Below are 17,976 nucleotides of genomic sequence, written 5' to 3' on the forward strand. Positions count from 1 at the left end.
TGTCATCTGCATAACGCAGATTGTTGATAGATCTTCCACCAATCTTGACCCCACATTTCTCCTCATAGAGCCCAGCCTCCCGGATAATCTGTTCTGTATACAGGTTGAAAAGGTATGGAGACAGGACACATCCCTGGTGTACGCCCTTCCCAAGTTTGTTATGATCCACACAGTCAAATGCCTTTGCATAATCAATGAAACACAGATAGACATATTTGAAAATTAGAAACTAGAAGTTTCTCACACATAAAGAAGCTTTATTTATTGAGTAGTTCAATTGTCTAATAAACCTTATTTGCCCATCTAATTATCGGCCCCACGTCTTGCCTGTCAGTCTGTCATGCTGTATGACATGCATGCCGCTGGGATCCTGGAAGCTATGCCATGAACGTTTTGAATATTAGCGGGGTCACCACAGTGAAGAGGTGTTGGTGGAGCTTCCAGTCAAGGTAGGAAGAAGGACTTGACTAGCTCATGTAAACACATTGGCTGGTGAAAACGTTGGGATTAGCAGCCACACATTGCCAGATATAATGTCAGGTTGGAGCGTACTGAAAATTTTACCATGGTAGAGTTCTTCGTTCAAAGTAGTAGTTGTTGTTGTTGTTGTTGGGTGCCACAGAGTTTGAACTGACCCAAGCTGACCCTGCAGTGGGTTTTCCATGGCAGTATATAACATGGGAGTTGATTGTCCATCTCTGTAGAGCAGCTGATGAACTCAAACCATACTTTGGCAGTGCAATTCCTTACCACCATGTAGAGTTGAACTTAATGGCATGGATGGAGTAAAGCTTTTAAGACCTCCATATGCTGATGTTCTATAACCTAAAATAAAATGTAAAACCCCAAACAACAAGACACCTTTTTAAATATTCATAATAGTAACTATACCATTAATATTTTTGTTGTTTTTGAGTACCGTTGAGTCAGAACTGAATCATAGCTGACACTCCAGAAGGTTTTCAGAGACAGTTAATCACATGGGATGGGATTGCTCATGTGATATAATAATGTGGTGGTGTTGTTAAGTGCCATCGAGTTGCAGGCGACTCATAGCGACCCTATGAGTGAAAGTCCTGGACACCTCTTGTATAACTTTTGTCCTTTCTCCAGGTTCATAGGGTTTCCAGAGGCAAGCTATTGTGGAAGTGGATGCCACTCCTGCTTCTAAGCTTGATTTAATTGGAGAGCTTCACCAACACTGTCTACCACGGGTAACAGTATTCAGCTTCACAACAACCATGAGTTACCCCTGTACAACAAGTGGGCATACCAGGGTTACAGGACCTAGAAGAAGGTTTCACCAAAAACAATTAAAGGCTGGCCCTCAGGCCTGTGGCCCTCGGGCCTGGTAGGATTTGAAGCTAGGGCCTGGAGCAAGCTCCTCAGGTTGGACCCCACCCTTAATTACCCTTACTCTAGGGGTCAGGGTTGCCCACCCACCTTTGAAAGCCAAAAAGGACAGTAACACACAATGCAAAATGGTGGGGTAGAGCCTGCGGAGCTTGCCCCAGGCTCTAGCTTCAAATCCCTCATGAGGCTTGGGGAATGGAATCTCTCTCCACTCTGGAAGCCAGCTGGCTAAGCGGATAGGATGGCTGGCATCTCCCTGGCAGCTCCTCTTGGTGGCAGTCAGGCAAGGGAAGTTTCTGGGGTCTTTTGCATTGTATGTTGTGATATAATAATAGTAACCAAAAATATTAATAGTAGTAACTATATTAGATGGATTGATTCTGTGATTGGGATGGTGGGAATGAGTGTGTCAGAGATGGCGAGATTGGCACAGGATAGAGCAGGGTTTAGGGCTCTTGTACATAGGGTCGCTATGAGTCAGAAGTGACTCGACAGCACATAACAACAATAGGAACAATACTATAGTAGTTACTATTAGCAATAGTAACATGGAATGTACTAAGCATGTATCTAGGAAAGTTGGATGTTTTAAAAGATGAAACAGCACAGAGATCCATATCCCAGACATTAGTGAGACTGAGATGGATGACCATTGGTCATTTTCAACCCGACAATCATATTATCTGCTTTTCCAAAATGATAAATTGAAGAGGAATGACATTATATTCATCATCAAAACAGGACATTTCAAAATCACTCCTGCACTCATAATTACTGACAATTTGGATGCAAAAATTAGAAACAAAGAAGAAAGAAAAGTATTTGGAAAATAAGGCCTTCATAATAGCAACTATACAGCAGATCATGTGACAGAATTTTGTAAGACAAATTATTTATCGCAAATACACGTTTTCAACAATGTACACAGCAATTATTCACATAGGTTTCATTCTCGTGAATGGAATACACAGAAATTTCATCAACTACGTCTGTGGAAAGACACAATGCAGAAGCTCAATACTATCAGCCAGAACAAGGCCAGGGACTAACCAGGGATCAACAATTAATTATATGTGTGCATGTTAACACTGAACCCAAATACGATGAAAACAAATCCATTAGTGCCAAAGTATGACCTTCTTAGTTCAGAGACCATCTGAAGTCTCTACTTGATGCATTGAACACTAATGACTAAATAACAGATGAGTTGTGGGATGATGCCAAAGACATCATACATGAGGAAGGCAAAAGCTCATTGAAAAGGAGAGAAAGAAAAGATCAAACCAAATGTGAGAGCAGACTCTGAAACTTGCTAATGAACATAAAGTAGCTAGACTGAATGTGTGGTTGCTGTTGTTGTGTACTGTAGAGTTGGAACTGACCCATAGCTGTCATGAGAAAGAGTGGTACATTCACACAATAAAATACTGCTGAATACTAAGGAACAGTGCATTCATAAAATACTATATAACATAGGAGAGTCTAGAGAGCATTATACTGAGTGAACTAACTCAGTCTCATAAGGAGAAATATTGCATAAGACCATTATTGTAAAAATAGAAGGAGAACTAGTAACATATGCATAAATGTTCAAAAGGGAAGTGAAAAGGGAGAAGGAGTAGAAAATGGATAAGGGGGAAAATAATTAGGATAGCAGAGTTTAGTGAGTGAATGGGGAGAGAGAGGAAGGAATAAGAAAGATTCAATGGAGACTCTCAAAGACATGGTAATAATAGGAATAAATCGGTAGCAATTAATTTAATAAAATATAATGTATATAAATGATTGTGTGAAAGAAAATGTACATGAATGAGAAAAAAAATAAAGTATTTGCAGTGGAAAAAATCAATTAATTGGTAGAATATGATCAGCCAATCAGGAGATAGCATATGAAGAAGTTATTAGTGAAAAACAAAGCTTCAGAAATTGATGAGTACCAACTTAACTGTTTTAACAAATGGACGCAATGCTGTAAATTCTCACTTATGTATGCCAAGAAATTTGAAGATGGTTATCAGGCCAGTTGATTTAAAGATACCCATATTTATGCTCTCTCCACACACACAAATTATCAAATAACATTAATATGACATATAAGAAAAATTTTGCTGAAAATAATGTTATGGAAGCAACTTATTGACAGAGCTATGAGACATTCAAGTCAGATTTAGAAGAAGATTATATTGCTTGTGCCAACTGAATCTTGGACAAAATCAGAAATCAGAAAAATGTTTACCTGTGTTCTATTGACTACACAAAGGCATTCAAGTGTGTGAATCATAACAAAGTATGGCTAGCAATGAGAAGAATAGGAAATCCATAACAATTGTGCTCATATAGAGGCAATCATTCAAACAGAAAAAGGAAAAACAGTGCAAGTACTGCATGGTTTATAAGGCTAAGGCATCCTTTTTTTTTTGTAGTATGTTATATGACAAGCTGTTAAATGAAGGTTGTTAAGTACCGTCAAGTCACCTGCAACTCATAGTGACCCTATGTACAACAGCTCTGAAGCTTGTCCTGTCCTGAGCCAGTCTCACCGATTCCAACACGCCTACACCCATTGCCCCAGTTACTGTGTCAATCCATCTCCTCTGGGGTCTTCCTTTCCTGTGCTGTCCCTCCACTCTTCCAAGGGTGATGACCTTCTACAATGACCAGTTCCTCCTGGACAAAAAAACGTCCAAAGTATGTGACAGAGCTTCAAAATCCTAGCCTGCAAGGAGAAATTTAGTTTCACCCTCTCCAAGACAGACCTATTTGTGTGTTTTTTTTGGAAGTCCATGGTACACTCAAGACTCTTCTCCAGAACCACAAGTCAAAGGCATTCTCAATTTTTCTTCTGTCATCCTGAGTCATTATCCAGTTCTCTGATGCATAGCAAGTAATTGCAAAGATAATGGTCTGGATCACAAATACCTTAGTCTCTACACTGATATCGTTGCTTCTCAGTCCTCTAGAAGGGTGGCTGACAATTCAGATTCATCATGTGCTCCTTAAGAGAAAGATGAACATCACAGTCTCAGAAACTCTGTGGAGAGTTATTATGAATCAGAATGGATTCTATGGCAGTAGACAGTGAGTATGTGTGCATGGTTTAAAACCTGGAAAAGTATTCATTAGGGTTATATCCTTTCACTTATTCATTATTTCTGCTGAGCTAATAATTCAAAGATCTAGACCATATGAAGCCTACTGTGGCCTCAAGATTGGAGGAAGACTCATTAATAATTGCGATGTGCAGATGGCATAACCTAGTTTGTTGAAAAGACTTGACTCACTCATTGATGAAGACAGAAACAGCTGTATGTATTGCACCTCAACATAAAACACATTATCTTGACAACTAGATCAATAAGCAACATCATGATAAACAAAGAAAAGATTGAAAAGTTCAAAAACTGTACTTGAATCCATAATCAATAATCTTGGAAGCAACAATAAAAAGAATCAAATGACATATTGCATTGGGCAGATTGCTGCAAAGGATCTCTTTAAAGTGTTAACAGTCAAAGATGTCCCTTGAAGGACTAAGGGGGACCTGACCCAAATTTCTTGGCATACATGGTACTTTTAATTAACTAATATGCACATAACTTGTTCCAGTTAGCAGATACACTCACCAGTATATGCCAGGAAATTTGGAGAACAGCTGTCAGGCCAACAGATTGGAAAAAAGATCCATTATTTGTTCCCATTCCCAAGAAAGGTGATTCAACAGAATGTGGAAACTATCTAACAACATCTTTAATATCACATGGAAGCAAAATACTGCTGAATATCATTTAAAATGGCTAGGACAGTACATACATAGGGAACTGCCAGAAATTAAAGCAGGATTTGGAAGAGACCGTGGCACTAAAAATATCACTGCTGATGTCAGATGGATCCTGGCCGAAAGTAAAGAATACCAGAAGAATGCCTAGGCTTTATTAACTATGCAAAGGTATTTGTAGATCATTACAGGTTATGGATAACATTGAAAAGAATGAGAATCCCAGAGCACTTAATTGTGCTTATGTCAAACCCAAACCTAGATCAAGAGGCCAGACAGAGCCAGGGAACACTGCATGGTTTAAAATTAAGAAGGGAGGGTGTTAAGGTTGTATTATTTTTACCTATTCAATCTGTACAAATTATTCAAGAAACTGGACTCCAGGAAGAAGTATGTGGCATCAAGAATGGAGGAAGACTCTTCAATAACTTATTTTATGCAGGTGACACAACCTTGTTTGCTGCAAGTGAAGAGGAATTAAAAATGCTTGTTGCAGAATACCAAAGAATACAGCCTTCAATAAGGATTGCATAGCAATGTTAAGAAAACAAAAACTCTTAGCACTGGACCGATAGGCAACATCATGATAGATGGAGAAAAGATTGAGACTGTCAACAATTTCATCTTACTTGGATCAACAATCAACACCCTTGGTACTAGCAGCCAGGAAATGAGGAGACGTATTGCACCAGGAAAGTTGTAGTCAGGGACCTCTTCAAATTATTGAGGAGCAATGATGTCTGTTTGAGGACTAAGGTATGTTTATTCAGGCCATAGTCTTTCTGATCAATTGCTATGCATCTGAGAGCTGAGCAACGAATAAGAATGACTGAATTGATGTCTTTGAGCTGTGGTGTTAGAAAATACTGAACATCCCATGGACAGCCAAAAGAACAAATACGTCTTGGAGAAAGTGGAGCCATAATTCTTTCTGGAGGCAAAGGTGATGAAGCTTGCCTCACATAGTTTGAGCATATTATCAGGAAAGCTTATTCCCTGGAAAGGGAAATGTTGCTTGGAAAGGCAGAGGGTTGGTGAAGGAGAAGACCCTCAACCAGGAGGATTGACACAGTGACTGCTGCAATGGGCACAAAGTGTGTCAGGAAGCGTGAGGATGGTGCAGGATAGGAAGGGGTTCATGTCTATTGTTCACAGGGTTGATATGGGTTGAACTCCACTTCACTGCATCTAACGAAAACAACAATATGCACATAAAGGTGCACCATAAATAAGGAAAATCAAAGAATAATCTATGCTTGTAAATTTTGGTGTTGGTGAAGGATTTTGGATTGCCAGAAGAATGAAAAAAATTCCATTGTGGAAGAGGTATAAACCACCAGAATACTCCTTAGAAGCAAAATGGTAAGACTTTGTCTCACATATTGTTATATGTTGTCAATTAGGAACCAGCTTATACCTGACTATCCAGTGGGTTTTCAGAGACAATAAATCACCAGGGAAGAACAGGCTCATCTTTCTCCTTCAGAGCACCCAGCAGATTCAAACCAAATGTCTTTAGGTTGGCAACTCCTTCCCCACTAAGCCACCAACACTTCTTTATGACAGAGGAAGGCAGACTGCTTGTAAGGAGTCTTGGAACAATGATTAAAGAGCTTGGCTGCTAACTGCAGTTTGAATTCACTGGTCACATCACAAGAGAAATGACCCTGTGAAGATGTGATCCTGTGAAGATGCAGCTTAGGAAATCCTTTCGAGAAGTGCTACTCTGTCTTCCAGGGTCACTATGAGTCAGAATTGACTTGATGACATGCCACAGTAACCTCAAGAATTCTCTGAGGATAATCTACAAATTCCTCAAGTCCACAGGATTCCATTTCTGTTCTAGAACTGAAAATGTTCAGCCTTTAGATAGCTGATGTGCTTGCAACTGATGATCATGATACAATATTTATAGTTCTGCTCTTGGCAACAATGAATTATGTATTCTTATATGAATATGTAATGTTTAAAATGATCACATTTGATATCTCATTGAAAGCAAAGCTCTAGGTCTTTCTGAGGCAAGAATGTAATGTTAGAAGAAAAAAAATGTTCAGTTGAAGTAGTTTAAATAGTAATACTTCGGGGCAGTGGTTCTTAGTGTTTTCTGGAGATCCCTGGGAACATTCCCAATAACGTTAGGTCGTCTGTGTAGTAAAACTATTTTTATAATAATTAGGTGTTTATTGCCTGTATGATTCTCACATTTTGTTGAGGATTCAATGGAATTTCCCCGAGATAATGTGTTCCAACATAATCATTTTGTCAGTGAATGGAATGCATGCTTGCATATGTCTGCATTTTAAAGTTTCTTCGTCTCAATTTATTATATTAAATTTGATAGAGATAAGTCACACACATACACACACAAAACTCACACCAAAAGTTCTGAGAAACTCTCAGTAATTCTTAAAACTATTAGGACTATTGAGACCCCAAAATTAATAGAGAATTACTGTGTTAGTAAGTAAACTGCCAACTGCAAGTAAACATGATTCATTAGGTGTAAATAAACTAGACTTAATGTGTTTCATGAGAATATTGACTGTGTTGATTTTGTTCATTGTTTTCCTTACAAAACCTGGCATTTGCCAATGCACATAATAATCATTAAAGTATATCATAATACATAAAGTAATGTGTATGCAAATACCTTAATAAATGGTTTGCTAATTGACTTATCTAAGGTAGTGTAACAGGAGTAAAGTCAGAACCGTGTTCCAAATTACTGACCTTTTATTCTTAAATTCTTGTTCCCTAACTCAAGTATTTCTCTTAATTTTTACCCTACAATTTACTGAAAGCATGAATAATCATATTTTATTAATGTAGGACAGTTACTTCTCATGATGTTAAGTAAGCTGAGCACTGTATATTAATTTTTTCCTTTTTTAGACCTTAAACACAATCAGCACAGTGGAAATAGCACAGGGCTGAAATGACATGGAAATGGTGACAGTATTCACCATTGTAGATTTTTTTCTCTACAACAAAATAAAAATTTTGATTATCATTTCTTATTCTTACTCCAACTCTCTTCTCTCTCTTCCCACTGACCACTCATCAGACCTTTTTTCATTAGTAGAAGTCTTTATAGGTTTTTGACAAGCACCCCTACAAGTCTTTACATTAGTACACATGGTAGTTCCCAGACTCTAGAAAGCATAAAACCATAGCCTATGCTTCATACATTCAAAGTTGTTTCAGAGAGAAGGGATGTTTGTTTTTCACTTGTTGTTGTTATGTGCCATCCAGTCACTTGCGACTCATAGCGACCCTATGTACAACAGCTCTAAACACCATTCTATCCTGTGCCTGCCTCGCTGTCTCAAACACATTCATTCCCACCACTCCACTTACAGAATTGATCCATCTCATTGAGGGTCTTCCTCTCCTGCACCGCCCCTCCACTCTCCCAAACATGGTGTCCCTCTCCAAGGACCAGTCCCTCCTTGCAACATGTCCAAAGTATGTCAGATGAAGCTTCAGAATCCTTGACTCCAAAGAGCATTCCAGCTTCACCCTCTCCAGGACAAACCTGTTTGTTCTCCTAGCAGTCCATGGTATATTCAACACTCTTCTGATTATTACAGAAAATATAAATCCCACAGCAGCCCACCTCATATGAAGAACAACAGAGAAAACAAAGATACAAACCCCCCGAGATCCTGACCTCTCTACTTAGATCTGGATTTGTGTGAGAAGTTCTTGAAGATGGATGACCTAATGGAACACTAACAAGATCACAGGCCAAGGTCCCAGTCAACTGCAAGGAATTCTCTCTTCACTCACCCTGAGGATGATGCCCAGTCCTATCTCTTTTGTAAGAGCAGCGACAGCAGGTCCCAGCAGCCAGCCCATAGCCAAGTTTCCTAGTGAACCCACCTATTCTGGAGCAATCACTGTCCGTGGAGGAGCAATAAATGTCTACGAGATCTCTCAAGTACCCCCTAACTCAGTCAACACTGATCTCGTGAGAAAATGATTACATATGTGGAAATGGCAACCATAGTTTATTTCACCATAACTGGTAAGAATCCAGAGAAGGGTAAGCACTCCTTGTAATAAATGAAACTGCCTTAGACATTTTTGCTTGTTTTAGAGAACTAGAGAGGTCGACTATACAAATTAATAATTGGCAGCTGTGAAACTGAAGAACTCCTGTTGACATGGAGGAAAATTTTGAAGTATGATCTCCAACTCCTCTATATGAACCAGAAAGCAGACACTCAAGTTCCAGTTATTGATCACTTGCTGTATGACAGATAGTATATCCAGCAATTTACATACATTATTTAAACAACATCTCTCCAAAACTCTGTGGGAACTGAAGGTCAAAGCAGTTAAAATCTCTCCCACTATCGCATAATTAAGACATGACAAAGTTTGAGACTTTTATTTTTTTTTTTAAATATAGGTTCGTCTGCCTCCAGAGCTGAATTTCTTGCATGGAATTGTAAGTAAGTAAAAACAAGCACTTCTTTGACCTACTTAGAGGGTTCTAGAAATACGTGATACAATGATTGCAACATTACAAAGACTTATACATGGTGAAATGAATTTACCAGAAAGAAAAAAAAAAGAAAGAAAGAAAACTTTCCGGGGCTGATCTACTGCTGCCTCACAACAAAGAGTATCTGCAGTTCTTCAGGGCATCTGGCTTGTGTCTAGTTTTCCTTAATCTTTAATGATGGCCACATCCAATGCATTATGTAAGGCCATTTTTTCTCAAGAGATATAGATACCTCTTAAGAATTTGATGAAAATGCATTAACTTTTCAAGCTACTGAGTTGCATTTTAGTGCACTGAAGCAGTAAATCAGTGTACAATGTGCAAAAGTGGCAGTGACCTAAAAAAAATAAATATTTGATATGAACTACTGCATTCTCTTGAAAAAAAAAAAAAAAAGAAGAAATGGATTAAGTCTCTAAGGAGTCCTTAGCTCACTAAAATGAAGGAGGGAGAAGAAATCTCCTTTGGCCTGGAAACAGCTTCTCTTTCTTGTTCTCTAGGTGACTCTTATTTTAACTCTTTCATAGGTCATTTGACTAAATCTTATGGCTCTGAGGTTGAAAGTTTGATCCCAATAGTAGTTACTTCACCCTAGAGAACAAAAAACTCTATTATCTGCTTTTAGACTTTATCCAAAGTCCCTGCCAGGTGTCTGCCTTCTGGTCAAAATGTGAAATTGGCAGAGGGGTGCAAACCTATCACAGTGCTGGGGGGGGGGGGAATAAAAAACGGCAACACTTTGCTATGCTGCTCTTTCTCACTTCTGTCATCACAGTATTCTGCCGTAATGGATACAGAATAACTATTACAATGTTTACCACTGTGAGGCAAACAGTACTAGAGAATACAACACCAGTATTAAAGTCTGCATCTTCCAAATCCAGAATTTTTTCTACTAGCTGGCACCACCTTCTTAGTAAGAAAGAAACAAATCTCTGAGAGACATTAACCTGCATCTTGAGAACAGGAAAGATAAAAAACCAATCAAGCAAACTTTTGATATTAATGTTAAAATGTTTTCAAAGAATTCCATGTACAATGTACTCTAATGAAAATTATTTTAAAATCTGTGTTAAGAATTTAGTCAGGAGAATGTTTTTCACATTATAGCTGAATATCTGTTATTACTATCACAGTTACAACTTCACTTTTAATTCAGGTTTTCCTACATTAAACTTTATTTCCTTAATTACATAAAATTCAATGTAGCAAATAAAAACCTTTATATTTTAAATATTTGCCTAATTAACAGAAAAGCACTTTAAGCTCTGGGAAGGTAGCAGTTCATACTCAAAGTAGAAAGTAATTTATTTAAATTCTAACTTAAGAGTTTTATGTCTAGAGATTAATAAGATTTAAATGTGTATATGATTGTTAAAATAGATTTCATTTTTCAAATGCCACATATATCTTTCATTATTTGTGGATTTATTTCTTTTATGGAGTAGTCAAATGAATCGGCTCACCCTTGACTGTAACAAAATACTGTTTGGTGACTTGTGACAGACAGGGTTTCAACCTCTGACAGCGAGATTCATTGTGGAGCAAGAGCCAATCATAGGTCCTTACGACACTTGTCTCATCAAAGTTGGAATATAAAAAGCCACTTGGAATACAGTATAAAAGATTCACTGGTGTGGTAAGTGTGTCTCTCAGACTGTACATGCATTAGTATTTTGCTTGGCCTTACTCAAAAGCAAAAGAAAAGGGAAAAAAAAGTAATAAGAACAAAGGAAAAGATTGTCTTGATTTTAAAATCATGCAAAAACTGCAAATCTATGTTTCTATTTACCTTTTTATGCTGATTGTGGCTGGTCCAGTGGATCTAAATGAGAACAGCGAGCAAAAAGAAAATGTGGAGAAAGAGGGGCTGTGTAATGCATGTACTTGGAGACAAAACACTAAATCTTCAAGAATAGAAGCCATAAAAATTCAAATCCTCAGTAAACTTCGCCTGGAAACGGCTCCAAACATCAGCAAAGATGCTATAAGACAACTTTTACCCAAAGCTCCACCACTCCGGGAACTGATTGATCAGTACGATGTGCAGAGAGATGACAGCAGCGATGGTTCTTTGGAGGATGATGATTATCACGCTACAACGGAAACAATTATTACCATGCCTACAGAGTGTAAGTACTCCTAGTATGTATATCGGCAGTTCTGCTGACTGTTGTTCTAGTGTTTATGAGAAACGGATCTATTTTCAGGCTCTTTTAACAAGCTGTTGGCTTGTATGTAATAGGAGGAAAAGGTTTCTTTCTCTTTTTCCCCCCCAGCACTTTACAAGAAATAGAATAAGGAGATAGAAATCTGCTAAATAGTTCATGTCTTTCCAGAGCTAAAGCAAAACATTAAAGTGCTTGCACAGCACTAATGCTATTTAATTTTAAATGACAACTGCTTATTTTCAATGTAAAAATCTACAAAATATCTTAGAGTTGCACTTGGAAGTATGAAATGCATATTTCTGATAAGAGAATTTTAAAAATAATAGCAAAGAAGATATTGGCTAGATGTTTTAACCTATTTGGCATTGCTGTGATTCAAAACCCTTTCATGGTGTGTTTTTAATAAATTAAAATAGTGTGTTTTCAAAGCTGCTACACTGAAGAGTCTGAAAAAAGTGCTTTTTAAAGATTAGTGTGTAAGAGCAATGTTGAAGTAAGCATTTAATAATCCTGAACTAATTATCAGAACATAGCTAAGAATCAAAGATTTTTATTAAATTATGGTTCATCAAGTCTTTCTTGCATCTTGACCCCTGGTGCTATTGTTCAGAGCACACAGTCTGCAAATTTCCAGAAAGGTACACTGCTTAGCAACCTTCTAAAAGATTATTTTGCTCCTAATGGAAGTAATTAATACCTACAGTATTTATATTGCTTCTGAATCAAAATATTTCATACTATTCATTTTTATACCACTTGAAAACAAAACTTGCTCAAGGAAAAGGAGGCTGGCACCTTAACAGAGCAGGCATGTCCTGAAACATTTTGTGCCCTGTGTATACTTGCTTTATACATTTCAAACTAAATGCTCAAATCAGTCTCAAAATACTGTTTTTTTCTTCAGCAAACAAATTATAATACAGCCAATATCTTTCCTTCTAAGCCCTGCTATCAAATAGACCTGTAATAGGTTTACCTTATTTGTAGACAGATTTCGAAAAGCAAAAAGAAAAAAAAAATATTGCGAGTGTCTCTGCTTACAATGACAGCCTGATCTGGAAGACACTCCTTTCTAACTTTTGAGATTAAGTCAAATGTAACAGCTACATTTTTGTGTTGATTACCTACTTAGTTCTGCACTTTTAGAAGACTATTCCAGAGCCAAAACATAACAGATGTGCTATATTTTCTACTAATTCCCAAGACTCACTGAGTTACACAGTGTGTCTAGTCCCCAGGTAATTCAGGCCTGGGGGAAGGGTTCCTTCTTCCAGACTGATTGCTACAGCTGCTCAGTAAGTGTAACTACTCAGATTCCCAAAGAATTCTAAGTGGATGTTCCTCCACAGTGTCTCTTGTTCTCTCTAATCATCATTTTAAATCTCATCCACTGTTCATTCTCTCATAGAATTTTCCTTAGATGTTCAGTTCTCAGACAAGGAAGTAGATTCCTTAGGAACAACTGAAAAAGCAGAGAGCTGAGACATTCTGAAAGGCTAGAGTTAACTTCTTTTTTTCTGAGTTATGAATGAAGTTCTACATAGTACTGAATTTTAAAAGACTACACATGCACCCATTATTCAAATGGAGGGAATTCCCTCCAATTAATTTGAAGCATATGTTTACTTTTTTATGGGGAATATGTTTTCAATAACATTTTTTTCTTATTCATTTATAGCTGATTTCCTAACGCAAGTGGAAGGAAAACCCAAGTGTTGCTTCTTTAAGTTTAGCTCTAAAATACAATACAATAAGGTAGTCAAAGCTCAACTGTGGATCTATCTGAGACCTGTCAAGACTCCTACAACCGTGTTTGTACAAATCCTGAGACTCATCAAACCCATGAAAGACGGTACAAGGTATACTGGAATCCGATCTCTGAAACTTGACATGAACCCAGGCACTGGTATTTGGCAGAGCATTGATGTGAAGACAGTGTTGCAAAATTGGCTCAAACAACCTGAATCCAACTTAGGCATTGAAATCAAAGCTTTAGATGAGAATGGTCATAATCTTGCTGTAACTTTCCCGGGACCGGGAGAAGACGGGCTGGTAAGTGATAACTGAGGACAATAGTCTAACCATTTTATTCCCTGTTTATTCATAATGGAGACAAATTTTATCAGAAAAAGAAATACCAATTTCCTGTGCTCATAAGCCAGATAAAGGTATGTTACCCCGATGGTTGCCTTGTACCCAATAAAATGAGGCATTCAATTTCACACTCTATGACACACTCCCTTGATATTCTTACTTTACATGAGGGCAAAAAGAAATTATACTTTACTGCTTAACTTCCTAACATGTTCTTTTTTAGTTAAGAATGAAGTATAAAGCACTTTTCATTGATAGAACAGATGATATTACATATAAATAAAAAGGTAAACGTGTCATAATGGATTATATATAGTACATACCAAATAAAACAAAACTGATGTTGTCCCTAGCACAAAGAAGGTGCCAATATGTTGCAATTATTTTGACTTCACATAATAGATAACTTGAAAAATAGTTAAAATAAAATGCTTTTATCTATAGCAATTGACTGAGTATAGTATGTTTAGGTTTATATGTTATTATATATGTTATATATAAAGTTCTTTATGATAAATATACTCACTACTTGCAGATTGCTGTTGCATTAATATATGTGCAGTTTATTTGGTGATTGTTTCCAATAACATTTTCATCTGCAGGCTGGCTAATCTTTGCCACTTAAGCTTATTTCTGAGCTGCCTTTCCAACCATTCTTGTGCTACTGTTTACAGGCAGTCTCCTGGTTACAAACATCCGACTTACATACAGCCCATAGTTACTCCCAACCCCCATAAAGCCAGTTATATTAAAACATTTAAGGTGGATAAATTGTTTCTTAATAACAACTATGGTCTGCTCTTATTATAAACAAAATTAATACATCAGACCAATATTATTATACTGCTATATTATGTTTAAGATGTTTTAGTATATCTGGAAATATTTCTTTAAAGCTTTTTTATACACAGAGACACTATATATTGTATCCTAATAAAAACATTTGACTAACTGATGTTAGATACAGACTGTAACTAACTTACATAAAAAATTTGGCTAAAAGGTAGGTTTAAAAATTGAACTTATTCATAATGTGGAGACTTAGAGAATGCGAGATCATTTTATATGGTCCAAAGAGATTGGCGGGGGGGTGATGTGTAGAGTCTGATCCAACCCATTGCTGACCCTGACCCTGTAACAGGTTTGCGGAGGCTGTTAATCGTTCAGGAGGAGATTGCCCACCCTTCTCCCTGGGAGCGCCTGGTGGCTTCAAACCACATGCCTTTGGGATTACAGCACAGCTTCTTGCCACTAGACCACTAGAGCTCCCTAAACAGATGATAGTACCTTATATATTATATGAATGATTTTAAAACATTCTAAAATCTAAACTAAATTTAGAGTGATTCACTCTTCAGTCTTATTTGGATTTCTGTTTACTCCTCAGAAAAAATCTTAATGTGACTATATTTTTCGTGTTTCTAATAATTTAGAACATAATTGTTAAAAAATAAACATTTTATTATTTTAATCTTTACATGCAGTTAGTTAAGGAGTACAAAATTAGTAAGTTATATGTACTTCTAAGATATGATGACTCAGAAACTTATATAATTTTAAAATTATGTTTTAATGATTATGTATATTTCTGAGTTATCAATTTAAAAATATATAAAATTTATTAAGCCCAAATTATGGGGCTTTTTTTGCAACATTAATAGAAAGATGTATTAAGACAATTGGCATCGGGTAAAACTACTACTGAGTATTTTTGAAATGTCTTTCTTGTATATCAACATTTTAATGATCATCATTGCTAGATAGTATGACAAAGATTTTGATTCTTTAAAAACAAGTGGTTGGTATGATGTATTCTTCAGATATTTTCTACATAAGAACACAAAATATTTGGTGTTATCTGATAATACCAAAATATTGGTATAGGGACAGAGTTAGCAAGTTATCCTTTAAATTCCTGAGTATAAACAGCTTTCAGTGAAAGAATAAAGAAAATATTGTCTTCTTGGTCTCTTCATCTCTTGCTTTCTAGTCCAAAACACACGCCACCATCTTCATCACCATATGCCTTTCTTTTCCTGTTACAATCCATAGAGCGTTGGAAGGTAGCTGTTTTGGTCTAGCTTTCACATTTAAGTTTTTCTAGGAAAGAGTGGGAGAACATACTTATCCCTTCAGAAGGACTGGACACATCTAAGCCAATTAACATATGAAGAGAGGGAACTACTTTATTCCCTGCTCTTTTATTATCCTATACAAATTTTTGGATAACCTACTCTGTACTAGGCAGCCTGATGCACAAACTGAGGAAAGCATAAACTAAGAAGATACAGAACAGATCCCAGGGGACTTCGTATTCATACTACATTCTCTGAACCAGACACAAATGGGGAGAATCAGGCTTGGTGCAAATGAAACTTCTTTATTGCTGCATCTTTTAAAAATAAATGTGGCTTAAGCAAAAGAATTTCTTTGATAATGACTCTTGATAAAAGTATTTTAGAGTCTATTAATACTACTGATTATTTTTTTTCCTTTTCACACAGAATCCTTTTTTAGAGGTCAAGGTAACAGACACACCAAAAAGATCTAGGCGAGATTTCGGTCTTGACTGTGATGAGCACTCAACTGAATCACGCTGCTGTCGTTACCCTCTCACTGTGGACTTCGAAGCTTTCGGATGGGATTGGATTATTGCACCCAAAAGATACAAGGCCAACTACTGCTCTGGAGAGTGTGAATTTGTATTTTTACAAAAATATCCTCACACACATCTGGTACACCAAGCAAACCCCAGAGGTTCAGCAGGTCCTTGCTGTACTCCAACCAAGATGTCTCCAATTAATATGCTGTATTTTAACGGCAAAGAACAAATAATATATGGGAAAATTCCAGCCATGGTAGTAGATCGATGTGGATGCTCATGAGATTTACATTAGCTTCATGACTTCCCAAAATATGGAAGACTGTCCCCTCAGTAATTTTGAAACTGTGAAATTATGTACCATAGGCTATAGGCCTACCGTTTGCTATAGTCACTTATGCACAAGCTACCGTGCATGAACTTGGAGAATATAGGCAATGGTTGGCATTTAACCATCAAAATAAATCATACAAGAAAAAGTTGTATGATTTCTAGAGTTTTGGAACTAGGAGGAAAATGAAAGCAAATGTATGTTCATGTATATTACAACATATGCAAGTAAATGAAAGCAATTCTCCTTTTGTTATTGTGAACTAAAGGAGCACGCTTTAAAATCTATTTCTATACAGTTTCATTTAACATTTACAGAAAATCTCTATATAGTATTGGTAAAATGCAGGATTGTTATGTAACATCATTTGAATCATCCTTAAACACTTGAATTTTTATTGTATAATAGCATACTTGGTAAGATGGAATTCCACAGAAATAGGAATGGTACACTGTGTTCAGGCTTCCATTCCTATCTATGCCAATGGTGCTAATACAGTAGGTTGGCTGAATGACTGATATTATCAGGTTTATCAAATAAAAAACATTCAGTAAAAAGTTTCTCCTCTCTTCAGGTGCACTTTCACCCACCTCCAAATGGGGTATGGATTTTCTTTAATTGAAAGAAGAATCATTTTTCCTAGAAGTCAGCTTTCAGTTCTGTAGCATACTTGAAAAAACTGCGTTATGTTAAAAGGTTGCCAAAAAGTTTTCATTTTTATCAAAATTTCCAAATTACAGCCTGCCTTTGTAACACTGCAGTTTTTATGGCAAAATAGTAAGAAAGAAATGACTGATTCTATCAATATTGTATAAAGACTTTGAAACAATTGCATTTATATAATATGTATACAATATTTTTTGTAAATAAGTGTCTCCTTTTTTATTTACTTTGGTATATTTTTACAGTAAGGACATTTCAAATTAAGTATTTAGGCACAAAGACATATCAAGCATCACAGAAAAGCAACCGCCTTTATTTCAGAGAAAATTAGCAGATGAAGCAGTGGTTTTAAAACTCCATATATTAATGGTTAGATGGTTATATTACAATCATTTTATATTTTTTTTACCTTATTAGCATTCACGTATGGATTAATGATGGTTGTATAATGTGAATGTGAAATTTCAATGGTTT

At 36.6% G+C, this 17,976-nt stretch overlaps 1 protein-coding gene across 1 annotated transcript; it reads left to right on the forward strand.

Moving 5' to 3' along the window:
• The first annotated feature begins 11,295 nt into the window (after window positions 1-11,295).
• On the forward strand, window positions 11,296-17,084 carry MSTN (myostatin). Its single transcript, XM_006878759.1, has 3 exons — window positions 11,296-11,773; window positions 13,491-13,864; window positions 16,411-17,084. The coding sequence occupies exons 1-3, from the start codon at window positions 11,401-11,403 to the stop codon at window positions 16,789-16,791; spliced, it is 1,128 nt and encodes a 375-aa protein (XP_006878821.1). The 5' UTR covers window positions 11,296-11,400; the 3' UTR covers window positions 16,792-17,084.
• Window positions 17,085-17,976: the final 892 nt, after the last annotated feature.

The sequence above is a fragment of the Elephantulus edwardii genome, unplaced genomic scaffold (assembly GCF_000299155.1).
Source record: "Elephantulus edwardii isolate Elephantulus edwardi_28Jun2011 unplaced genomic scaffold, EleEdw1.0 scaffold00001, whole genome shotgun sequence".
NCBI lineage: Eukaryota > Metazoa > Chordata > Mammalia > Macroscelidea > Macroscelididae > Elephantulus > Elephantulus edwardii.